This window comes from Dermacentor andersoni, chromosome 3 (genome assembly GCF_023375885.2).
Source record: "Dermacentor andersoni chromosome 3, qqDerAnde1_hic_scaffold, whole genome shotgun sequence".
Lineage (NCBI taxonomy): Eukaryota > Metazoa > Arthropoda > Arachnida > Ixodida > Ixodidae > Dermacentor > Dermacentor andersoni.
In genome coordinates, this window is record NC_092816.1 from 99189525 (window position 1) to 99216632 (window position 27108).

At 46.8% G+C, this 27108-nt stretch overlaps 1 protein-coding gene across 1 annotated transcript; it reads right to left on the bottom strand.

Moving 5' to 3' along the window:
* Positions 1 to 779: 779 nt before the first annotated feature.
* Positions 780 to 12637, bottom strand: LOC129387233 (uncharacterized). The gene is made up of 6 exons (XM_055076028.2): positions 12531 to 12637; positions 11524 to 11636; positions 8136 to 8271; positions 7449 to 7622; positions 2313 to 2438; positions 780 to 1102 (listed from the first exon to the last, which is right to left on the bottom strand). Exons 2-6 carry the CDS (start codon positions 11622 to 11624, stop codon positions 890 to 892), a joined length of 750 nt encoding a protein of 249 aa, XP_054932003.1. The 5' UTR covers positions 11625 to 11636; positions 12531 to 12637; the 3' UTR covers positions 780 to 889.
* Between the last annotated feature and the right edge of the window lie 14471 nt (positions 12638 to 27108).

Below are 27108 nucleotides of genomic sequence, written 5' to 3' on the forward strand. Positions count from 1 at the left end.
CTGCCCCGTTCTGAAAGGAATAAAAGATGGCTACTGCCGATCGCGGCGGCACTGGCTACTCGTACTCCCGAAGAGCAAGGGTTTATTTGCGTACAATAAAACTTTCTGCGCAGCCGTGTAACATTTTCGAGCACCTTCGGCACGTTTGCTACCTCGCTCTGCCAACTCTTTGTTGAGGATCCGTTTTAACGGCATTCTTAACCTTCCGTTGCATGCCACCGCGATTTTCGACAAGCCACCTCAAGCTAAATATGGGAAAGCCGACGAATAGCAAATGCTGGCACCGCCCTCTTCATTCGGTTATCGATTTTCAGTGCACTCTCTGAAATGGCTAGCCATGGTAAGACCCATGGCTAGCACCTTTACGCTTGAGGCTGCAGAAAAAAAAAGGTTTATCCTACACCACATCGAGCTCCAACTGCACCCCCAATAACGCAGGCCATAGTTAAAAACTGGAATACTTAAGATTACTTTGTGCGCACATACATACCTGATACCAGAATTAATCAGCGATAGCTGTAACGCTGCACGTACATTTCATGCAGTTCGTCGCAGCTGTCATCACGTTTACGTGCCAAAAAACGGTGGCTAAAACTAAAAAAAAGGAAAGCTTCATGTCTCCTCATGACCAAGTAAATCTTAGCATTTCAGAGTGACTCTGCAAACAATGGGAGAAGTCGGCACTCTGTAGAGTAAAAAGAAATTCTCACTGTATATTACATACGATAAACGTAGTAAATAGGCACCGGAACGGGCGTTTTAACCAGGCATCGCTTCTCTGCCACTATCGTATAGTATCCTCCAAGTAGTGTGATAAAGATATGATGCTTAGAAGATAAGGATACTTTAGTTCATATAGCAAACGCTCTGCGGGTTTGCATAGCTGCCTCTACGTGGGCACCAGCGCAATGCAGCCGGGCTCGTCGATTCGTTTCTCAAAATGGTCCCTGAAGTAGTCAACCAGCTTGCGCAGCGTCTGCAGGCGGCTGAATGCACTGAACTTATTTTCCTGGCGGCAAGAGTTACTGTAGTCCTCGTAGTCTAGGTCGAACGCAGCCAGACCGAACCGGAGTTTCGTGTAGTTTGCCTTCACCCTGCAGAGCTGTAAAGACGCGCAAAACGTTAGTAAACTTATGGCGCATGCCACAGATCACCGGTGATGAGAGGTTATTCGGGGCTTTTCTGTTTCGCCTGGGCCACAAATATTCATTCACATTGTTTTTTTACATATACAATAATGCAGCAATTCCAGAGCAGAGCAATATATTTGACATCTGGGAGTAATTGTGAACTAATAAAAAGCATTAGCAGTCAGATTTGTAGGCTTAAAAATTTGCGAAAAAAATCCAGAATGAATAGGAAAGTTGATTCACTTCACGCGATAGCATCGCCCCACACGGATAGCGAAAATTTGCACCATGTTCTTCAGAAGGGCCATCACTGAGTAAAACAACAGAACAAAAACTTAATACAGAATAAATTATATCTGTATATTAAAGCAGAACTGCAGGCGAACTGGGCAAGATAGCCGGCACGGGCCCATGGCAGCATCGCTGAGTGTACGTCTGCTCAGGGTGACGGTTCTGTATGCAGTGTATACGGACTATAGTATAAGCAGAGCAAGCATGTAGTCGGCAAGTAAGGACCTTGGTCTAAAATAACCATGTAGATAAATCTAATGCGCTCCACATCTCTTGATTTATTAAGGTTTTGCTTTAGTTGTTTCCGTTCTCACTAAGCGCCTCCACGCTAACATGATTTTTTTAAAGTTCAAGGCACGAATATTGCTGTGAAGCCGTAAAATAGCCAAGCCTATGCCGCTGGTACGAAAGACAATAACGAAGTTATTGACGGACAACATTTCTTGGAAGAAGGGTAAGGCGCCGCAGATAGCCTGGCCGACGTTCTTATAAGGGAAGCCTATCTTTGTGAAAGCTTCCCACCGCCTTTGTCAGTGCCTTTGGCAAAAATGGGTCCACCTACCGAAACGTTGGCCAGTCTACCTCAGGCACCCCACTCCAGTTCATCCAACTTGTATCCCATAGCGTGTTTCCACCGCTTAGGGCCCTTGGTGACTTACATTTGATGAGAACACATTTCTTATGTAACTGCAGCACGACGTAGATCAGGTCAAATGAGCGCGATTAAAGAAATGCAATTCTTTAATGACATATGCCATATGACGCGTTCATAATGCCACTTCACTGATTTAGGCGTTGTTTGAGTACCATGAAAAATTATTTTCCAACATTCTCACATTTCCGGATTTCATTGCTGTTGTATTTCCTAATACTCAAATCTTCTTTTTTTACCTTTCTGCAGAGGGACTGTTCGTTGTCGTACACGAACATCATATTCATTTTGGTGTTCCTGGTAAGCATGGCGTCGTGTTCGGTGTCATAAGCCGGTTTCTGCCAAAGCTGCTGGTTGTTGCAGACCTAGACGATGATAAAGGCGCAGCATGCGTTTTGGTGAGAAACGAGTTATCTTCAGACGTCTTATGCCACATACTCAGTGTTTGACACTCTGCTTCCTTTGCCGTAAAAGCAGTATTTTCAGAGTGAACGGCTATGCGACTTAAGCGCCACCACTAGATGAGCTTCGACTTGACAGTTAAATTAACAGATACAGAGGGATAAAAGACGGCCAGAAAATTTAACTATGTCAGAACTTGGCACCGCAAACTCTCTAAACATGCGATAGCATTGATGGAGTGAGATTATTTCCACGTTTCGACAGCTTCTAGCGCGTGGATCACGCGCGACTTTGTACATTCTTATTTATGGAAGTGACGCTTTTGTACCTCGAAACACTTTTCAGATTTCGTGCACACTGTGACGCGATAACGCACGCTCACCGCACCTCGAGCTTTCTGTCAGAAACCACAAATTCGGGTGAAGTATACCTACAATGCCACGAACTATAATGCTGTCGCATTGAAAACGAAAACACTTTGCATGCGCTGGTCACAACAGCTTCATTTTGGTGTTGTGCTTCTTCACCAAATCAAACTTAAGTAGGCTCAAGAAGCGACAAAAATCTATGCTAATAATTTTTTGCGTCTTCATAGATACCAGTGCGAACGGCATCATCGGGAGGCGTATGTGTGTCGAAACGATACGTATATGTGGCCGAGGCTCCTTTCGGCAGCGACTTGCGCCGAACCCACACTTGCGCTTAGTGCTCCGAAAAAATGGTTTATTCGCGCAGGAATCGCATCAAGCCATTTAAATAATTTCGCGTCGCATGTGGGATACAATATCGAAATTCTGGCAATGGTGCCTTTAACCGAAACCGATATTGAAAAGCGTTAGTCACGATCAGTGTCATTTCTCTGTTTGCCTTGGGCTACTACTTCGAGGGGTAGAACTAAAATCGTGCGTAACTGATTGCGAATGCCTGTACGTGCTATGAAGAGGCAGGACGAAAGGAATTTGGGAGTAACATGCTTGAAATTGGTTTTGTGCGCTGCTTTCTTGCTTTCGCGTCAGCACGTTGCTGTTGGCGTGGGCGTGGGACGGTTTCTCGAGCTTGTGTTCTGATGATTGCATGCGTCTCGCGTTCCCGTTTCTTTTTTTTACGACGTGCGTACATTGGGAGGACGTTACCGCATACCGATTCTTTGGCTAGCAGCGTGGATCTGCAATATGAGCGCTCCTACACGGGCAGGGTTAACCAACCCAGCGTGGCGTCTCCATAGCAATGCCGAAACGAAAAAAAAAACATCTGATAAGTAGATGCCAACGGAAACTATCAAACACGAATGCAGGGGTGATTCAGCAGCTCGTTGAACAGTAAAACTGCAGAAGCTTTGGTTTACACCGCTGCGAAAATACGGAGTGCGTCGCTTATCGCTGGTGCGTCGCTGTGAAGATGTGCAACCAGAACGATGATGTGTATCGACATCTTACACGCTCTTGAGTTGAAGTTTAAACTTACTGAGCACAACGTCTACCTTGGCGAGTTGCTTCCACTTTTCCGTATCGGGTATTTCTGTATCTAAGCCTTGTTTCTCGACTCTTTCAATTGTAGATCACAAAAATTTTGCAGTCAAAGCTATGTGACAAAATTGATAGTGATTATCACTGATGATTATTAAGCATATGATTTGTTTTGAGAACCTCGCCGATGATGACTGTGAAGATTATGATCAATGTGACGATGAGGATGATGACGCCGATGATGAGACGTCATTCATCTGTGTCAAATATAGGTCGAATCGACTTCCAAATTTTTATCTTAGTAGCCGTAGTTGAGCTTTATTGGAATCGCAATTATACGGAGGCTCCAGGCGGGTTCGCGCAGTGAGCGCGCAGTGATAGTCATTGTTGCTCGGCTTTTGACGGCGAATGCGCCGGTCGCGTGCCAAGGTTACAGGGCCTACAGGACGCGGAGTGCGTTTCATTGCTGTAACGACAAAGCGAAGTGCATGGACACAAGGCTCCGCTCAATCGTCTATGCGGTGGAGCCTGGCTAGCTCTCTGCCTTGTGCTGCGGGCATGAGTGTTGTGCGCAGGTACACTAAGCGCACCTGCGGTCTTGCGGATGTGATCTGTGTATGCACTATTGTGAACGGAATGGACAGTAAAAGTCAAGTTAACGTTATCTAAAATTTCCCCTGGGTGATGAATAACACCGACGGTTTACCGTCAGTATTATATTGTGCATCATCGAGATGCGACGCCTGCAACGCGACTGGCAACGCTCCTAATCTCGTCACAGTTGTAACACACCTGGCAGCTGCCAGGGCACAGTTTATTCTGCCAAATAGCAGTCACCCTGCGTGCTGCGTCGTGCCAACATGTCGCAATCTGAGTATCATCCGAGAAGTTGGAGCGGAACGTCAAGAATTGACAGTGTTCGTAAAACGCGCCAAAGACGAAGACGACAGGGGGGTCACGTGTGTTCTGTCGTGCATGTGTTCCTGTCGTCTTCGACTTTAGAGCGTTTTATTGCGATAGCAATTATATGGACACTACAGGCGCATTTCCGCCGTCGCCGTCGGTGCCCCTTGAGGTTCCGTATAAAGTTCAAAGGTGATAAAATCGTCGTTGCGCGCCGTATGCTGTATGTGCGAATGAAAGCGTTCGGGATGAGCCGGCGAACGCGCTTCAATTTCGCACGGGCGAGAGAGAAGTGGTTCTTGTGGGGAAGGGGAAAAGGCTAGCGCTATTTTCTGCAACCCATGCGGGAGCACGGCTCAGCGCCAGCAGGATGCGGGGTATGGGGTTAAAAGAGAGAGAGGGTAGGAGGGAGAAAGGTAGAGGGTCGTAGAGATGGAAGCGAAGTAGTGGCCGATCAGGAAGCCCGAGGTGGTGGGATGGCCTAACGGCCATCCCACCACCTCGGGCTTCCTGATCGAGCGAGGTACGCGAGCCCTAAGCGTGCCCTCTCCTGTCGCATGCGAGGCAGGGGGGTCAGGCGAGGGAGGAGGTGCGTTCTTCTCCGACGGCTGCTAGGGTGCCTCGATGTCCTTCTCGCCATCCGCTCTGTACAGAATGGAGACAACCGCAGCGTCTACTACGGCGTTAGGCATGCGGTTGGCGGACGCCGTAATCTACACCTTTAGCCCAGACCAGACATACGCTAGCGGACGTGCTTAAGCTTGCATTCGCACGCCCACGAATGCACAGACAGTACGACACGGCTCGTACGCCATAAAGAAACATACTCTATGCGTTCGCGTCGAAATGCGGCGCGAGCTCGGTAAACAGCTCCCCTCTGTGAGCGCGCTTAGGCTTCCCCGCCACGGCACGCCTGTCTACGCAGCTACAACACGCTAAATTAAACACTCAGTGAAGTACATTTATATCATGGAAGAAAGTGCTTCATCTTTTCTTTTTCTGCTGATCTAACAGCTATAAAAATATTATAGTTACATTTATACATATGAAAACATTTTGAAACACTGCCGATGACAAAGTACGAAGTGGCTTCTGCCAAGGCATCGAGTGAACCCATTGAGCGTGCGCTGTCACGTGTCTATGTGGATGCAAACCGCCATTCCTCGCGAGGCGCGGCAGGCGCAAGGAGTGTAGACGAGATCTTGCGCACGTCCGCAAATGTACGTGTGGTCTGGGCTTTCGGCGGACGCCGTAGGGACGCGTTTCCGGCGCTCGTGTGTCTTGAAAGCGATATGCGACGTGGACAAAGTGTGTGCCCATGCGGGCCTCATCTTCAAAGCGATCTGGTTGCAGAGTGCGTGCAGCGCCAGCCGCATCGTATGCGCTGTGCTTTCGCCGTTTCGTTCCCGTTTAAGCGAGAGAGACACCAAGGTCAACTCGCTTGCTGCTGCCACAATTCCTCATCCCAGCATTTTGACAGGGAGTTCCCGTACTAATCGACCAAGATGTATTCATGTTTACCACTGCGCGCGTGACACCGTGCTCGTTAATCTAGTTAAAACACGTTGGCGGGGTTGTTGGTTTGAATCCATGATAGAATGTGTAAGCGCGACCTAACAAGGACGTAGAAAGAAGTAGACACACACACACAGCACTGTCTTTGTGTGTATGTTTCTTTCTACGTACTCGTTGCGTCACGCTTACACATTCTGTCATTGTTGATTTATTTACAAAGCGATTGTTTACAATTTTATACGTCCGATACAACTACTATCCTCACTTCGTACAGCTATCTACTAATTTGCCATCGCAATCGGTACTTCGCCTTCTTGGCGGAATCGCAATATTTTTCAAAGACCCGAAGCCATTTGAAGCCACCAGCACGAAGTTTAGGCAAATCCATGCACTGACCATCATTCCGATTCTAGTTAACCCCCGCAGCTTGCAGCTCCAGTAGGCACTAGAGCCAGTGTTTCCTCTAGTGACTATTCTGGGAAACATGCTTTTTTTAACTTATTAACGTGGTTCCCGATCTAGCGCTCGGCTCAAGACGTGGCTGTCATACTGTCCAGTTTCGTGTTTATGCAGTTTTGCTCCACGTACTAGCACTACTGGATGAATGGATAGATGGGTGCTATTAGCGTCCTTTTTGGAATTGGCGTGGTGGGTTGCGCCATCGAGCTCTTGTCTTTATTTTGTGTAATGTCCTACCAATAGTTCTCAAGAAAAAACAAACAAACGAACGAGCAATTCCCACCACTAAACTTTTTGAACCACTGCTGGAAACATTGTTGTACTCCTCCGTAAGTTGTGGTCTCCCTGCTTTTCTGTCACCAAACTTCCAATCACCTCTTAGTAATCTCTACTGAGGACATATTTACTTTCCCCCTGCTATCCTTGAGCTGAAGGGCGTCAAGGAGGCCAGAGGAGCCTAAACTGACAGGTAGATAGATATCTTTAAATTCTAATAGAACATGTTCCATCGCTTCCCTAGCCTTACCGCAGCAAGCACATGCTTAGTGCGGTAATAATAGCCTAAGTTAGCGCCCATGACGCCAATGCAAGCATTTAATGCGAAAACGTTGACCTTCGGTTTCCGCTCACCTCGGTGTACGTGTCAAAGGCAGGAGCCACCGGGTTCTGGTAGCAGGGTGAAAATATCTCGAGCGGGAACTTGGGTAGGGGCGAGGCCAAACGCCCCTTCATGCCCACTGATATGGACCAACGAGCAGATGCGCCTTGAGACTCGAGCTGTTGCAGAGCCAAAGCTGCAGTGTTCTGCGAGCCGCGCAAACATACGTTAATGCGGGAGCCCCATGCACTGGCCGTGAGACAAGCACAGCACTAAAAAATTTCTTACAAGACGGCTACACTTGTTCTGATGTACCCTTTGCCTTTTAGTGTGCATCTTTGTCAAAGTACAGTTGCATGTATTTAACATCGGCTGGGTGTGCTATGACGTGAGACTGCATGCGCTCCTGCATAATCGAGCATGCTCATGGACTGTGTCTCCTTTGAGACATCGGGCTACAGCAAGTGCTCAGCTTTGCGTTCGTTGTCAAATAAAGTGTTGATTTACTGGAAACACCCCGTGTATGGCATGGGAATGTTGTAGCAGCGCACTTGAAACAGCAGTTCGACCTTCTCACTACCTTTGGTTCCTCATTGGGCTCCTGAAATTCTGTCACCGTTGATTTGAGGAGAATTCCAAGTGTCGACTGAAGCATATGGTCTCCTTAGTAACTATGCTTATAACTATGCTGAAAAGTAAAAAATCTGATCCATTATTACCAAGTCGTGTGCGTATCCAAGGAGCTTGTTGGGCCGAGAGAGAGAAGTCGGAGGCACGACTGCACAGGTTATGGCCTCGTTGTCTCCGTACGTGTAGTGGCCTTGTGAAACGAACAGGTCTGGTCTGTACACTGTCCTGCGTTAGAACAGTGATCGCGCACTAACACAGAGACTCCAAATACTGACGAGGATTACTATGTAGTATTGTATTTATTGGAATATGCATCTAATTTTTCGTTTGCTATTTATTTCTTAGGTTGCTCGGGTAGAACCCAATACAATACTTCGTAACCGGCGCAACGTCGAGAATGCTGTTTACGGCCACAAGTCACTAGGAATAAGTCGATAGTATAGTAGGTTCACGGCATGAAGTATATTGAACTTTGAAGCTTCCATTCGATGACCAAATGCTCGTTCTGAATCAGGTCGCTCGGTCTATTGCGGTATTTGATGACATCGAGTCACGGGGTGCGCCTGTTTACTCAAAATTATCTTGTACTCATTCAGTCGTCTCAACCTATAGTTTTAAAGGTAGCCTACACCAAAACACTGAGCAGGCTTCTATTTTATTGATACCTTATGAGTATCGATGATTCGTTAAATCAGGCATTAAATCTTGTGCTGTGGCGCATGACTAAACTATGAATGGCGGTAACAAAGATGAGAGAAAAAATACTTTTCCTACTTTTCCTAGCACCTTGGTCATGCTTTGCATAATATTGTTTTGCGTTAATGATTCTTCTGGCCTTTGAACAACACCGTTATTTCAATGACATCATGTTGGTGCTGTTGCGCTGTTTTGGTATTGGTGCTGACTCAGGTGGTAAACACCGCCTGGCTGTGCAGAACTTCCACAAAATGTCGGTGTATATGTTTCCGCAACATCAAGAGATCCCGGCGGTTTCGGCTATACACGAACTATGATCTCGAAGCCATCGACAGCCCAGAAAAGCGTCTGCTTTAATATATATCAGCAAAAAATGGGTGTCGAGCCATTATAAAGTATGGGGAACATTTGCTAATACGTCCGATCAACGGAAAAGAACATTCGCTTATGAAAGGCGTTGAAAAAGGTGTCCGTGGCCCTACTCACACATGTATACCACCAAAAAATAGCCCGCAAAGTTTCTGCAAGCGCCCATGCGCGCGTAAGTAGAGAAATTTCAATCAATTAGAGACATACCGTACATCAAAAAGCGTGCATCAAAGTCACGGTCCATGAGTTCCTGATGTCAAGAGCTGAAGTGAAGAATTGTTGAAAGGCATCGCGCTGAATGAGCGGGGCAGCCGTCCGTGACCGACACATGGAATAAATAAACTCGGTCAAAAGTTGATTTATGTGATAAATTAAGAAGCGAATATGCGATGGCTAATTGGGCATGGCAGTTAGGCAAAAAATAAAGCTTTTGTGAACCAGGACCCTGATTCACGATGACATGCTGAGTCAAGCCACGGATAATTTACCAGTCCCCTTTCCTGTCAGCTTCACAATATCTGCGGTGTAAATCCTTCTTGAGTCGTACGCATAAAATGACATGGAGCAGCAGCGACGGTTTCGGAGTTCACATAAAAAGAGGTAGATTAGCAGTCTATTATAGGTAAGAAACCCTCTTTCATAACGAGCAGGTGCTCGTAGTGATGTAGTATCTGTTTACTGCCGTTAATTTCCAGCCTATCTAGTTTCGACGGTACATTCCTAAGAAACAAAAGAAAATAAAGCATGCAATTCCTAGTCTTCTCAAATAGTCATATCGCACCGCTAACCCTCACGGTAGCTCCTTGCTGAATTTGCACTAGCACTGTAAGAAGGGGTCCAAAGATGTTCACCAACGATTACGATAAACCTTAATGCGATATTTGAACGTAGCAGTACACGTGTTTTCGTTTCGCGATATGTTGGGTAGCGTGGAGAACCTGTCTCTTGTGGCACACTGCAAACGGAACGAAATGTGGCGCAAATACCTCACTAACTGCGACACATGGGCGCGATTCCCAGCAGCCGCCGCAGACAAGCCTCCGCTCATGCAGCGCTTAGTTTCTACACAGACGACGCGCGCTACTTTGGCGCTGTTTTGTAGCCCTAGCCACCGCAAAGCCTGTGGTGCGCGCCACTATGCTTTCCTTCTCACGCTTTCGCAATACCCTGCTCCGCCGCTTTCAGCCTCACGGCTCCGTTGCACCCTCCCAATTCGCTTTCCTCCTCGCGCTCTCTTCGCTATTCCCGTCTTTCATCTTCCGCTGCGCTACACGTTCACTCTCATCTTTCGCTGTGCTCGTTCGCACGGTTACGAGGTAGGAGGCCGGCGCTCGCCGGTGGAACGGGCGCCTAAGAGCTGCAATATAAAAGAAAGTGGGAAAGCTTGCACTTCTTTAATACAGCAAACCGGCAGAGTGTTTGTCGTTCCAAGGTTAACCACCATTTCGACAATTCATCTATCCCGAACGAGTAGGTGATTGAGCAATCGACTCTTGGTGACTCAGAATATAGCAACACGATCACATGTATCAGCATGATATAAGGGTACCAAATAAAAGCGCGCCGAAGTGCAATGAGTATTTAGATGGAAATTTGTACCTTAATCAGGTGAACAAGAAGTATGACAACAAGAGGAATAAGGAATCTGGTATCCACGAAGTTTGTCTATGCAGTGAGACTGCGACAGGAAAAAAATCGCACATCCGCCCATTGAAGTACCGCCAGAATAGCGTATCTTAGCGAAATGTACAACACCATCTAGCTTTGACAGGGGCAAAGCTTGTACGATATTGGCACCAATGTTTTTGTGTCAACGCTTGCTTGCGGCCAAAAGAAGTGAAAACCTCAGGACCATGGCGCCTATGCTCACCAAGCAAAGCCTCTCTTTCCTAAGAACTGCGCACACAATAAGGATGTGTAAAAAGTAATACCAACTAATCCTGAAAGCGCGCGTAATTTAAAGCAACAGCTTTCTTTGCCCACTTTTGCCCTTTTTTTCGTCTGGGTGAGTTTCTTGCCTGCATGCGAATGCAGGGCTGCCGAGTTCGCATCACAGTGTTTCCGATGCACACAAAAAAGCTCTTTCCATCGAAGCCTCTGCGCACAAGGTCCCACGTCTCTCGAGCTCTGTTTTCTCAAAAAGAAAACCTCTCTAAAGGTGAAGTTTCAACGAGCGTAACCTCGCGTAAGAGGTTGACATTGCACCAACAGTACGCTATTCTCTGTTGATTTTCTTAATTAACGAGGACACGAGTGTACCGCGCTTCGGATACCTGAAGCTTTCTTACCTCTACTTCGTGGCCAGTTTAAAAAGGCAAGTTCAAATAACCATATAAGTTGTTGAAACACAATTTTAAATCAACGTTCAAGATAAGTTTTTTTAACGGAAGGATATTTCTGTAACTTGCTCACTTCATTTTATCGGCCACGTAGTTTACCCAGCCTGCATTGTAGGGCACGGCACTGAGCACGATGTATGCGGCCTTGCCGGAGTCCCGCTGCCTCTGAGACATGGCGTCGAGGGTCTGCACAAGCATCAGACAAACAACGAATAATTTACGTTGAAAGATGTATTTGATTCTGTAGTTCTACGTGCTGAAACCAGGATATAATTATCAGAATCACCGTATTGAATTTGACCATGCGCTTCATCAACGCGCACCCTAATCTAAACACACCAGTTCTTTTTTGAGTTGTGCCGAGAGGCTGACGTGAGGCCGCCATGACCTTGAGTTCGGTAGTTCTGCGCCATAAACGCTATCGTCGGTGACAACCTAAAATTAGAATCTCTGCCCACGAAAATGCAGTACACCTGTCCTTCCAGTGGAACAGCAACGAAATTCACACGTGGGCTAAATTTACTACAAATGCCTGGCGTATACTTCCAAAGTTATCTTGGCAGAGCCGCAGCACTGGTAATTGCCTAATTTCGTTATTAGCAGCTAATAAATAGTGCCTAGGCAGACGGCGCGTGCAGCTGGCGGCAAAGCGGTAGCGATGTGCATAAGGCGCATGTTGAAGAGCCATGTGAGGAGCCGTATGCAACTGTTGATCTTTCAGTTGCGCTAGGTTGCGCCTATGCAGCCAGGCGCATTTCTCACTCGCCTCGCCATTTGTGTGTTGACGGGCGTCGCTCTCGGCGTTTGTTGTCCCTGTTGCGCTCGTGATCTGAGCTGCTGCAATACTGCCGATGCGTTGCGTGGCCATCGCGTGCTGGAACACGTACTATAGCACGAACAATGGCTATTCTGTGCACAACACTGAGTAAAGGAAGGCCGAACATATCTTTCCACTCCCAGCTTCCCGAGCGCAACCGTGCAGAGCGGCGCTGCAGGTAAGTGCGACGCGGACCAACCAACGCATACAGAGCATGTAAACTGCAATAGACGAAGCTGCACTTCAAACACACTGTCACTTACCGATAAAGATCTCCTTGGCAAACGCTTTGTCGAGTTGACTATATGCCGCGATGGCGCACGAGAACCAAAGGTAAAGTTACAAGGTACGTTGTATTCAAGGGCTATGTTCTCTAGCGATCAATTTTGGTAGTGCAGCATCTCCAAGATGTTATGCGCGTCTCTACATCGGACGTGTCGAAATAGACGAAGGAAATCTTTTCTGACACAGCGCCAGGAACGAGCAGGAGCCACATGCTGCATCTGTCACGAAGGAGAACGCGACGCGGCGGCCATGGTGTAGATGCAGCGGCAAGCTATGCAGGAATGCAATGCGGCCGCTGCGATATAGGCAAATATTTATCACGGTCGCAGTCCGCCCTGTCTGGCCGTGAGTTCATGCACACTAAGCACCGAGCCCCTCTAGCCTGGCCGTGCCAAGTCTGAGCTACTTATCATCCTTTGCTACAGATGGCGGTAGTTGTCTGATCGCTCTAGCGAGCACACATGGAAGCTAGGTTTCTGCTTGTATGTAGGCTCCCTAGATCGGTCTACCAGTCTGACGCTTCCAGCGTGCCAGGCAGCGATCGGTGAAGTCGGATGCGTCCTGCTGGAGACGGTTAGATCGCTAAAATTTTATCCTGCGCTTCAAACGTGACCCGCAGCAGCGCAGCGATCAGATGAGCGGACAACTGCACGGCGAGCGAGCGCTTATTTCTTTGTCCGAAGGCGCAAATGAAACACGATCGCTTTAGTGAACCCGAACAGCATGCTGCTGGTCAGCAAAGCTAGCGCGCGATGGACTCTGTTCCAGTTGCTGCGGCGTGCGATAGGACATGTTCTATTCCCGCGCCATCCACAGAAGACTGCAGAGTGTCCAATTTTCGCCGATTTAGCGTAACTGCTCCACGCGGGGATCGCGTTCGCGTTAAGCCGGACTATACCGCACTTTTAGGTTGGCCACCCCAATGTGCTCTTCCTCGAGCGGAGGCAGAACGCATCGAGGCCCTGCTGTTGAAAGCAAACATCCAGATAGAAAAAAAAAATAAACCGGCTGGACTCGGAGAATACTTCGCATTAAAAGAACATCGCGGGCGCGCAACAGCCTCGTCACAGTGCACGAAGCAGCTGAGAAAGTGTACTAACTCAGTGACTAGCATACTTGCAGGACTCGTTCACTGATTCACCGGAACGGAATATAAGGATGGAAAGCAGATAGCGCGGGCGCTGGTTCTCCCCATTGTTCACTTTACGTAACTTCCGTCGGGCGGTAATAGTTTCGGTATGATAAACATCGAATTTGGCGAGCTCTTTGTGACGGATGCAGCTGCATTTCAAGCGTAACATTACGCACAGAGGCTACTGCATGTCTAATCTATCCGAAGCAATGCTTTTCATGCGGTCGAAAATTTTGTTGCAGTTGGCCTATAATATCTGCGAGAAAGTGAAGCCAGCAGCATTCAACATTACATTTATGCACAAATTATATAAAACCAATAAAGTTCGCTTATTTCCCTGACGCCAACCGATATTGCTGTAAAATAGCTGTTTTTACCGTACAGATCTGTGTTTGTGGCATTGGATGAAACATGAATGTCCAGGGCAAATTTTATGAGTGATCCTGATGTCAGGGTTGGCACAGCCAACTTTTATTTTCCAATGGGCACAGCATTTATATTTGCAGAACCAAGTCAATAAGCTGTGAGCGGACTCCACCTTGCTTGGCTTTCTATCAGAGGTGAAAGGCAGATACGCTGCATTTATTTTGGATGGAGCGGGTTTGTATTGGTTATGTCGTCACCGACTGTAAGCTTCCACGGAGGGTAAATCACAAGTGCCTCGAGCGGTCCGTCGCGCGGAAATTTTGCGTCTATTCGATGGCTTCTTTCACGCTCAGAAAAACACTTTTACGTAGCAGGTAATTGAACAACAGAAAGCTGTATCGGGATCGTGAGGCTTATAGCGTGTGAAAAGACAAGGACGAAAGGAAGACGTGACACACACAGGCGCTAGCCTCATGATGTCATACCAACAACCCCAAATCACTGCATTACTGTACCGGGAGTTTTTCATGTTGCTCTACAATTTTATCATTGACACTCCTCACCTAATTATAATATTTGCGAAGTTCATTATTTATTAAGACTAAATATGTGATTAGGGGTAATGCAAAAATAATCTGCAAAAATAATGCAAAGATATGCATTTGCATATCTTTGAATCTTGGTACGTGACAGTTGGGACACCCTCTGTATCCAGCTAAAAAAACAACCACGACGGAACCACAACCGCGAGCCCATACATAGTGGCCTGAGTCAACTTAGTTTGAATAAAACACTGATTAAGCTTAGTGACCTGTCCTCCACTAATCCGCATAAAGCTGACTCCCTTGATGGAAAGTGAAAGCCATTTTTAAGAGAGCTACTTTGCACCTTGAGACACGTGAAGACATCGTCCATGTAGAAGGGCTTCAATCCGAATACCGGTACGTCCAAAATGCCAAAGTGGTAGACTCCGCGCTTCCAAAACACCTCCAAAGGTATAGGGTCAGTCCTAGTCAAGTCTTGAGTCAGGGTGCCACGGTACCTAATGAGAGTTGCAAGATAAGTGTTTTATGGGGACAGAAACAAGTGATAAAAGGTAAGAATAATTATCTGATGTTAGCTTCAAAAGTTTTGCGCTGATACCATGCGCCCCAGGGCAAGTTTTGCATGGAAGCTTCTCTGTTGCGCGTGCTACGCCTTTTTCTGTTATCGAGACGTGATTGCAACAGCACCGTATCGCACAAGCTAGTGCTTCACGTTAAAACAGTATGCAACGCCGTTAGCATGCCACTCATGATCACTCTGATAACGGCGTCTGCAAGAAACTCCTCTGAGTTCTACAGGGTGCCTTTTGCCAGTGAATGGTGGGTGTATATAGGGTAGAAGTGAACGGCTTTGTCGCTTTTCCTCTACCACTCTGACGCGAAGCGCCAGCGTTCACATGCACCACGTTCCAAACGCCTTAGTCTACATATCGTTGTCGATCTACTACTCCCCGGCGTATTCAAACCGCTTACTAGCGCTGTATAACAATTAACATGGATGCGGCGTGCTGTAGATATGACGCGATGCGCCATTTTTCGCATTAACGTGAATGCTTCTTAAATAACTCTGCTACGACTTGCCCTGGTCTTATTCATGATGCATAGAGTCCTTGAGTGCGTCAATGGTGTGCCCGCTTCTTGATTTTAGTACTCACTAATAGAAACGACTGTTTGCTTGGATTTTGCACCAAGCCCGATAACCTATCTGTACGTGTCTCACGATGCCTGCGTGCTTCGCGCGAGCCCATGGGTGTCTCATTGGAGATAAAACATTTTGCAGTAGAGCAACCTGCCCTTGATATGCCGCGCCACATACAGGAGGCATTGTAAAGGCTGAAGAATGGCGAAAAACTTGGTCATACTGTTCATCAACTGTGTTCTGTTGAAGGAGCGCAGACGGTGAAAGTTTTAGAGATGCTGATGAGTGATGCCTGTGTCTGTGTAGAGATATACTACAGGAGCGTGCATTTTTTCAGTGGCGGTAACCGTGGCACAATAAAAAATTGTGGGTTATACAGAATTTCGTCAAAGTCGAAGGTTATTAAATTGAATACTGATGCGCTTTCAATTTAGCCGTTTCAGCAGCGGATACTCACTCGAAGGCAAACCCTACGCCGAACGCTGTCTTGGAGTATTTGGGAATCGCTGACAAGAAATGTTGTAGATCTACGCCAAAATTTTCGCTGTCAGCGAGGAAGTTCCGGTCATTCTTGTATACAGAGTCGAAAAAAATGAAGTCGCACAGCCCATCACTGGGGAACACAGTAGATGCGTTGGTCTTGGCACCGTATGTGCACAGAAGTACTTGCGGTTCCATTGGCTTCCCTGGAAAAATTGAAACTCACCTTTATTTTACGCCTATTGTTTTCTTGGGAAAATAAATAGGCGTACAGAAGCTAAGATGTTTCCAGACTGAATTCGCAAAGGTTACCGTTCATGACTAGACGTCTTCAATAATAATCGCTCCTATATCGTCGCCTAGACAACCATTTTAAAGTTCAAGCTCCGTCCTCGCATTTAAAATCTGCTGAATCACTGACCACTATTTCTCGCCATATGTCATCGGAATATTTTACCACATGGCGCTATCTACATAATAAGCCATAGCACACTAATGCAGAAACTTTATAGTCTCTTTGCAACCCATAAATGTGTTTCAATTCCAATGTTTACGACTTTCTATTAAATTTTTATATACGCTTATGTTCATCGCAATTGTCTGTGATACTGCTGTTAAGGTTGAAAATGGCACATCTTGTTTACTGTAATCCTCCTATGTAAGGCTCGCAATGAGCGTTTAAGCGCAAATAGAGCCCTGATTAGGCAGACATTAGAAGGAATTACATTTGCTTCATATTTAACGACAAGCCGGGTTCGCGCCATCACGACAAACGGTATACAAAAACACGCGTGTATATTTTTGCCGGTGGTAATTTTATCATAATTCAAACGGCCCCCATGATCGTGCTGCTCTAATAAATAGTTCCGGGGATGGGCACATACCAGGGTAGATTCAGAAATAAGGTTCCCATTTTTTATAAATAGACAACATTGTTTATTCTAATAGAAATTTACATCAACAAAAAGATGAAGCTTTGCACTATTTTTCTACATAATCGCCATCTTTTTCTACGCATTTTTCTAGACGATGCTCCAATTTCTATATCCTAATGTCGTAGAACTCCACCGCCAACCCCTTGAGTAAGTGTTTCACCTTTTCTTTGACTTTATCGTCGCTCCGGAAGCGTTGACCACTCAAATATTCCTTTAACTTGGGAAACAAGTGATAATCACTAGGCGTGAGGTCTGGACTGTATGGTAGGTGGGGCATGACAGTCCACCCAAAGTTTGCCAAGAGTTCCTGTGTTTGACGGGAGACGCGAGGTCGCGCGTTGTCAAGCAGCTTTACACCGGCTGCCAGTCGTCCTCGCCGGCGGTCCTGGATAGCTGGCCTGAGTTTTCTTAGTGTTGCACAATGACTGTCCGAGTTGATTGTTGTCCCACGTTCCATGAAATTGATCAGCAGTCGCCTTACGATCCCAAAAAGCACTGGCCACGAATTTGCCAGCCAAAGTAGTTTGTTTGAACTTCTTTGCGAGTGGTGACTGGGTGACGCCACTGCATGAATTTTTGTTTCATTTCGGGAGTGAAATGAAACACCCACGTTTCTTCTCCCGTAACAATGAAGTGCAACAATCCTTCCTCAACTTCTTGACACTTTTTAAGAAACTGGCGAGCACAGTCACAGCGTTTCGCCTTGTGGTCTGATGCCTTCATCATCATCATCATCATCATCAGCCTGGTTACGCCCACTGTAGGGCAAAGGCCTCTCCCATACTTCTCCAACAACCCCGGTCATGTACTAATTGTGGCCATGTTGTCCCTGCAAACGTCTTAATGTCATCCGCCCACCTAACTTTCTGCCGCCCCCTACTACGCTTCCCTTCCCTTGGAATCCAGTCCGTAACCCTTAATGACCATCGGTTATCTTCCCTCCTCATTACGTGTCCTGCCCATGCCCATTTCTTTTTCTTAATTTCGACTAAGATGTCATTAACTCGCGTTTGTTCCCTCACCCAATCTGCTCTTTTCTTATCCCTTAACGTTACAGCCATCATTCTTCTTTCTATAGCTTGTTGCATCGTCCTCAATTTAAGTAGAACCCTTTTCGTAAGCCTCCACGTTTCTGCCCCGTAGGTGAGTACTGGTAACACACAGCTATTATAGACTTTTCTCTTGAGGGATAATGGCAACCTGCTGTTCATGATCTGAGAATGCCTGCCAAACGCAAAGTAGATGTATTCCCTGACCACTTCCAGTGCCTCGCTACCTATTGTAAATTGCTGTTCTCTTCCGAGACTCTTAAACATTACATTCCGAGCGCTTTGGGAACCTTATTTCTGGATCAACCCTCGCACATCGACGACGTGGTATGACGTAATCCAGAGCTATGAATACGACCTACTTCGAAGAATCCAAGAGATTCTCACGATAAATAGCAGACCGGAAACGTAATTGAATGGGCTAAGGCGTTAGATGTCCCTCTTCAACAATTGAAAAAAAATATATATATTATGTGGATCCCACGCACTGGGGGAATCAATGTACGCGAAGCTTTCTGTGCTTGCTGCTTGCTCTAATTAATGATAATATTTGGTGATGTTCACAGCGAATGTTTAATTTTTTCAGCGTTTAGTACAATACTAGAGTGGTCAGTTGATGTTAAACGTTACCTTCTGTTCAGCGCTGCTGTTTGTATGCGTAGTACACAAAACACACAGAGAAACGCGCTTTCTTCAGGAGTCGTTGTGCACTCTTGTTCGTAACGTTCGAAAAGGTTAGCATTCTCATTGCCTCACACCTCGTATCGCATCAAGGCAGAAGTGCCAAACTTTAATTGAATTATGGGGCTGTACGTGCCAAAACTCCAATCGGATTATAAAGCACACGGTAATGGCGGACTCCTGATTAATTCTGACCTCCCCTCCCCCGCCCCGGGTTCTAACGTGCACGTAAATTTAAATACATGAGCGTGTTGGTATTCCGGCCCCGCAGAAATGTGGTTGCCGCGCTCAGGATCAAACCCTAGACCTCGAACAACGCCATAGCCGGAAATGTACCGCTGCGGGCATAGATGGGTTCATTTGAAGTACGGCCGATTCCGTAGTGTCGCCTAGATGCTACGGTGATTCAATGCGGCTTTGCATCTGCACGGCCTGCGTCAGTTTTCAGCTTGACAAACTTACATGGTGTTTATTTATCAGAAATAATAGAAACATATACTGTACCATGCCTCGAACTTAAATATCTCCACTTTATCCGCAACTGCTGTCATGTCTCGTATAGTAGCGTTTGCTCCCTTTCTCACGTCGCCTTCTCCCTGTACCACCCACCCTCCATGTATGGGAACTACGAGCGAAGAGTTGTAAGGATGTTAAACACTCGTTTTGTGACAGCGTCGGTTCAAACCCCTATCTGCCTCCTCTCCCCACCTCCTCTCGATAATTATATCTACCACCGCTCTGGAATGTTGTCTATTAGTACAAAGGTAAGCGCTGTATCTTCTGCAATGTTTTACGGGGTTTCACGCATAAATACAGGAGTTGAGAGGGCAATGTAGCGACGTGATGGGAAGGTGAACTCACGCTCTGAAACACATCCCGACACGGCGAGCGAGACAGCGACAGCAGAACCAGTAGCAACAATGTAAAAGTCGAATAACCAGGCTAAACAACACTTCCCTTTAAGAATAGCCACGTGCTACTCATTGTTTCTTCCCACTATCTGCCTTGTATCCAGCAGTATTTATTGGACTGTTACAATAGCATTTTAATGCGGAGACACTACGGACACTGTGGACACACATAATGGCACCACTTACGTGTGCGGAAATATTAAAATTTCGCGTACGTCTGCAACAGCATCGTAATGTCATACGGAAAGTTTGTAAACAGTGGCTGACACATGCACTCACCTGCGGTCTTTTCTGCAGTGCTGAAACTTGTCTTTTCAACTGCCCTTGTAGACATGGTCGTTGGATTGGTTACTTTCGTGCTCGCACTTTCGGAGGCAACTGCAGTGCGCGGTGGTGGAGCAGAAACTTTGCTTTCTGTGGTCTCTTCTGAAGAGGCCTCATCGCTTTTCACATTCTGTGATGATATATTCTGGTCATGCACTGACATGGTTGTGTATTCAGCTGCTTCCAAGATCAGATTATTTGTTGAATCTTTTGCAGCAGGTGACGCCGCCTCGTATAACGGCGTTGACAGAAGTGGAGTTTCTAAATTATAAGGCGTGGCTGAGGTGGCCATGCTCGCTCTTTTGCCCAGCGGTCGAGAAGATGCATCTGTTGATCTAAGCGTTGCTTCCTGAGATGCGATGTGTTTGGTGTCTACGTTGTTGTCACGTGAGGTCTTCGTGAGGAAATTATCTCGTGTAGCGGCTATTATAGGTTTCGTGGTTGGCGCCCCGACTGTTGAATTTCTAGATGGAGGAAAGATTGCAGGCTCATTTGGACGTGCTACTCGTTTAGAATAAGGTTTCTCGTTGACTTCACTACTTTGTCTTGGAGCCACGGTGTCGAGGATCTCTTCAGAGTCGTAAACAGCCGTTTCTCCTGCGGGCTGGTTGGCCACTGCGAGTTTGATGGAAAAAAAGATCCATATAATCCACACGTAAACAACGAAGAACACGTCATTTCTCCAAGCCTATTCACAATATATATCTAGGGTGCTTCAGCAAACACTTTAAAAAATTTTAAAGGTTGCCGGTGGCAGATAGCACAATTCTACACGGAGAGGCGGACATTACTCCCGCAAATAATTTGAATGCATAATTGACTGAATAACATAAATAACTAATGTTCTTAACTAATTACCTTATAGCCCATATTGCAATGTACGAATTCTAGCCGTGGAGTTCCGCATGCAGATCCACTCGGAAAAATTCTCATTATAACACGAGTTGCAAGATATTAATTCCCGATCTCTGCAGAGAAAAGCAATGATGTTCCGGTGACTTCCTGAATAATACGTCCTTTTATGCATTGAAGCACAAAAGAAACTGGAACGTAATGCATTTCTCCGCAAAGTTCGGATATTACTATCTAGAATCTGGTGTCATCCTGACAATTCGTTTCAAGTGGGCCCGCCTTGCGAACTCCACGGCTAGAAGTTCTAGATTGCAATATGTGCCATAATATAACTAGTTAAAACTTAACTAGTTAATTTTCGGTAATTAGTCGATATTGCAATTAAATTCCTTGCGCGAGTAAAGTCCGCCTCTTCAAAGAAACCAGCTCATGAACTAGAATTATGCTGTCTGCCACTGGCAACATTTAAAATTTTTGAAAAGGTTCGCTGAAATGCCCGGCATATATATACCATATCATGAGAAGCAACACAAAAACAATCACACTTGGTGTGATTGTTGTTGGTTGGCTTCGCATGATATGACTAACATCCTGTCTCCTCGTTCAATATATATATATATATATATATATATATATATATATATATATATATATATATATATACGCAGGAAAGAGACGACGAACTTTTTGGAAGACTTCTTTACTTAACGTTTTCGGCTTGTGGACCGGCCTTCGTCAGAGTGCAGTGATTGTGCAGTGAGTGATTGACTGTACTCTCAGGAAAGCTGGTCCACCAGCCGAAAACGGTAAGTAAAGAAGTCTTCCAAAAAGTTCGTCGTTTCTTTCCTGCGTATGTTACGTCGGGTCCTGCGTGCCGAACTTTGAAGGGGACACACACACCTATATATATATATATATATATATATATATGTTGTTGCGCAGTCGAGACAAGAGCAAATGTTGTTTATGCAACGCAAACACTGAAGGCACAAGCTGACATTAGAACATGGCGGACGAAGCGCTCCAGCAACTACACCACTTCTTCATCATCGTCTCTTGTATGCAGGTACCGTTCTGCATCTCGACGCTACGCCGCCGGGGTTGCGCGACACCACGCACCCGGCACAAGCGATTACGGCCCAGCAAAGGCACATACCTCGGGCTTTAAGAGGGAGACATGGACAAGATCTGTTCTTGGCTGTATAGGCGACGTGCCTGGCTCTTCGGCAGCAATCTCATACGTCACATCCGAAAGCTGTCGCAGGATTCAGTAGGGACCTCAATATCGCGGCAGGAGTTTTTCCGATAGGCTCACACGAAGAGACGTTGGCCACAGGAACACGCGGGATCTAGGTAAACACTGCACGTCCCTATGGTGCGTATCGTAATGGAACTTCTGGGCAGCGAGGAACCACTGAAGCGAGCGCGGGCAATCTGACGCGCCTCTGCTGCCATAGGAATCACGTCGCGGGCATAGGCGATGTGCAACTGTGTGACTTCTGGAAGTACAGTGTCCAGAGCAAAACGGGATCATGCCCAAACAGTAGATAAAACGGTGAGTTACGTGCAGTGTGATGGCGGGACGAATTGTACGCGAAGGTGACGTACGGCAGAGAGACGTCCCAGTTCTGGTGGTCTGGAGAAACGTACAAAGGCAGCAGGTCGGTAAGCGCTCTGTTCTGTCACTCTGTGAGATCGTTAGTCTGTGGATGATAAACAGTGGCTATTTTCAGTAGAGCACAGGCGGACGATATCTATGACCTTTGACAAGAAGTAACGTCCACGATCCGTGAGGAGCTGGCGGGGAGCGCCGTTGTGCAGGATGACATTGTGTAGAAGGAAATCCACGGCGTCAGTGGCACAACTTGTAGTTAGGGCTCCCGTAATGGTGAAGCACGGGGCATAATCGGTTGCAACTGCAACCCATTTCTTGCCCTTAGTGTAGAAAGGGAAAGGGCCAAGTAGATCGAGTTCCACGCGAAAGAAAGGCTCAGTAGAAACATCCATGGTTAAAAGCCCAGCTGGAGCCATGGATGGGGGCTTCCGGCGTTGGCACAGGTCGCAAGCATTCACATCATCATCATAATCATCATCAGCCTGCTTATGCCCACTGCAGGTCAAAGGCCTCTCCCATACTTCTCCAACTACCCCGGTCAAGTACTAATTGTGGCCATGTTGTCCCTGTAAACTTCTTAATCGCATCCGCCCACCTAACTTTTTGCCGCCCCCTGCTACGCTTCCCTTCCCTTGGAATCCAGGCCGTAACCCTTAATGACCATCGGTTATCTTCCCTGCTCATTACGTGTCCTGCCCATGCTCATTTCTTTTTCATGATTTAAACTATGATGTCCTTTACTCGCGTTTGTTCCCTCACCCAATCTGCTCTTTTCTTATCCCTCAACGTTACAGCCATCATTCTTCTTTCCATAGATCGCTGCGTCGTCCTCAGTTTAAGTAGAACCCTTTTCGTGAGCCTCCAGGTTTCTGCCCCGTACGTAAGTACTGGTAAGACACAGCTGTTATAAACTTTTCTCTTAAGGGATAATGGCAACCTGCTGTTCATGATCTGAGAATGCCTGCCAAACGCACCCCAGCCCATTCTTATTCTTCTGATTATTTCAGTCTCATGATCCGGATCCGCAGTCACTACCTCTCCTAAGTAGATGTATTCCCTTACCACTTCCAGTGCCTCACGACCTATTGTAATCTGCTGTTCCCTTGCGAGACTGTTTAACATTACTTTAGTTTTCTGTAGATTAATTTTTATACCCACCCTTCGGCTTTGCCTCTCCAGGTCAGTGAGCATGCATTGCAGTTGGTCCCCTGAGTTACTAAGCAAGGCAATATCATCAGCGAATCGCAAGTTACTAAGGTATTCTCCATTAACTTTTATCCCCAATTCCTCCCAATCCAGGTCTCTGAATACCTCCTGTAAACACGCTGTGAATAGCATCGGAGAGATCGTATCTGCCTGCCTGACTCCTTTCTTTATTGGGATTTTGTTGCGTTCTTTATGGAGGACTACGGTGGCTGTGGAGCCGCTATAGATATCTTTCAGTATTTTTACATACGGCTCGTCTACATCCTGATTCTGCAATACCTCCATGACTGCTGAGGTTTCGACTGAATCAAACGCTTTCTCGTAATCAAATGAAAGCTATATATAAAGGTTGGTTATATTCCGCACATTTTTCTACCACCTGATTGATAGTGTGAATATGGTCTATTGTTGAGCAACCTTTACGGAATCCTGCCTGGTCCTTTGGTTGACGGAAGTCTAAGTCTGACGGTTGGCGCAGTCACATACCGGTGCACAGAGCGGTAGAGGTCGGGCCAGAAGAAACGGTACCGGACTCGGTCAAAGGTGCGAGTACACTGAGTACACCGGTTGAATTCCATCGGCTTTTACAATGTGCCCGAGAACGGTGATTTCACGACAACCGATGTGACATTTCGACGAATTCAGCCGAAGTTTCGTTGCGCGAAACACAGCAAGGAAAGTCGCGACATGGTCAATATGGGTTTCAAAAGTTGGAGCAAAAATAATTACGTAGTCGTGATAGCACAGACAGATAGTCCACTTCAAGCCTTGGAGGAGGGTGTCCATCATTCTCTCGAACGTCGCTGGGCCATTGCAGAGCCCGAAGGGCATGAATCTGAATTGAAAAAAAATTCATCAGGCATAATAAAGGCTGTCTTCTCGCGATGCTTCTCATCAAGACCGATCTGCCAGTAGCCCGAGCGTAGACAGTATTTCGGGCCGTGTAGACAGTCGAGTGCATCATCAATACCAGGCAATGGATACGCGTCCTTCTTGGTGATCTTTTTCAGATGGCGATAACCAACACAAAATCTCCAAGTGTTGTCTTTTTCTTGTCCAGGAAAACTTGTGAGGCCCACGGGCTAGCGGAAGGCTCGATGATGTTCTTGAGCAGCTTCGCGACTACGCTTTGAATGATGCTGCGCTCCACAGCAGACACGCGGAAGGGGCGGCGATGGACGGGACTTGCGTCGCCGGTGTGAATCCGGTGAGCGACAACGGCTGTCTGGCCGAGAGGGCGGTCATTGAAATAAAAAAGTATCGCGGGAATTAAACACAATGCGCCTAAGGTCTTCAGTTTGAGCTCGAGAGAGGTGGGTAGCGATCATTTTATGGACATCGTGGTAGGGTGACGAAGAAGAACAGGAACACGCGACGATAGAGCGGACAGAGGCAGAAATAGTGGGCGCGAGTGGAGATATCTCGTGCGCGTGCACAGCTGTCACATGGGCCACTGTTACCCGTAAGAACATGTGCAACAGAGCCAAAGTTCAGCGCGCGAACCCAAGTAGAATTACCGACAATGGGAACAACGGTACTTGGGAGCGCCACGCCATGCTGTGGGATAACGTCCACAAGCAGAGAGACGATGTAGTTGCCATCAGGAACATGTGGTCGAGCGCTAAAAGGTACAATAGCAGCTGGTTGAGACGGCAACCGGGTGAATTCGGCAGTACACAGGGACGGATTATGTGCATCAGAAAATAAGTAGCTTTCAGAAGGAAAGTCCTACTGCGCGACAGTTGTAGCGCAGTCTATTAAGGCAGAATGGGTCTAAAAAGAGAACAGCCTCAAAATCACGTCATGTGGACAGCGCTCTTGTACAATAATTAAGACGGTGCCGTACACATGCCGACAACCGGTGGCGTACTGCCGTCGGCAACGCGTTTACGAGGGACTTGGCTGGGACCCCATCCACCTCAACGTCTAATATACTTCAAGGGTAGGCAATGTGATCAGAGGATTTGCAGGCCGGGTCGTTGATGCAGCGTCACCTCCGGGAGCTGCACCAACTAGTTTTCCTGTAGCATGAACCCGGGGGAAGAGGAACGCTGGGCCTGCTGCAAACGAGACCGATGACTTCGGGGCGATGGTGACAGGCTGGTTCGGAAGATAGAAGGTACGTTTTCGGTATTGGTATAGGGAGGAAGCACAGAGAAACGGGGAGCACCTTGATCTACACGGTCGCACGGGAAGCTCCACCTTAGAGGTGATGACCAACGACGGCGGCGATTACGAGCGAGATGTCAAACGCGCGAGCAATTGAAACAAGTTGGCCTATCGTCTGGTGTTCTCGAGTCGGCCGAGTTAGGACGGCGAGTTGGAACCGCTGAAAACGAGGAAGCAGTGTTTGGGCGGGGCCGGTCCTGACTGACAGCCGCATCACAAATGGGTCAGAGAGAAGGCAGCCCTAAATTTGGTATCTTTTGTCTGACAATGGCCTGTATAAGGAGACAGAACATGCGTTATCTGGGCAATGTTGCCGAGAAATGGCGGGAGACATGGATCCGAGCTTGCGATGAATTAACCGCGTTAGATTTTCTTGTCCAGGCAAAGGTGGTCTACGTGGCTGTTCTTTACACGAAGACGTAGAAGCTGTATTTAGTAGCCTGTTGAACCGCTGCGTAATGCAGTCCGAAATTTGGGCACTCTTTAATGATCGCGTCCACCGAGTCATAGTTCTTGCAAATAAGCAGGTTAAATGCGTCATTTGCTATGCCCTTCAGAATGTGACCAATCTTGTCGATCTCGTTCATGTCTTTGTCAACTTTACGACAGAGCGCGAGGGCACCTTGAATATATGCCACCTAAAATTCTGTTGAGGTTTGAGCACGGGTCGAAGCTCCTTCTTCGCTACCAGCTGACGGCCAAAGGGCTTTCCAGAGAGGTCTAGAAGCTTTTGCCTGCAGAAGTCCCAAATTGTTATGTCGTGTTTGTGGGTCTCGTACCATGCTAGCGCTTCGTCTCGGAGGTAGAATATTACATTCGCTAGCATTAGCGTTGGGTCCGCCAAGTATTTCTCACTCACTTTATGTACTGCAAAAAAAATTCCTACGAGTGGTAGAAAATGTTCCAAAATATGTTCATACACGTGAATTTTTTATAAAATACAATGTAATGTCAATTGCCAGTATGTATGATTATCTACTCTGTAGAGCGTACAAACAAGAAATAAAAAATGGAGTCAGCTTTCTAAAAACACTAGCGCATTTAAAAATCAACATTACAGCATATACGACAAGGTCCAGAGAGTTTTGGAAAGTCGAAACCGTCAGAACGACATACCGACAACGAACTATTCGTAACAACCTGCCAAGGTTAC

Bases quoted from the DNA above. Each gene is read 5' to 3' on its own strand.
- LOC129387233 (XM_055076028.2), bottom strand. From the start codon at position 11,624: ATGTCTCAGAGGCAGCGGGACTCCGGCAAGGCCGCATACATCGTGCTC. The intron at 7,623-8,135 runs GTAATAATGGAT...CGCGGCTCGCAG, and splicing joins TTGGATACGCACACGACTTG to AACACTGCAGCTTTGGCTCT. The intron at 1,103-2,312 runs GTAAAAAAAGAA...GCGTCTTTACAG, and splicing joins AACAGTCCCTCTGCAGAAAG to CTCTGCAGGGTGAAGGCAAA.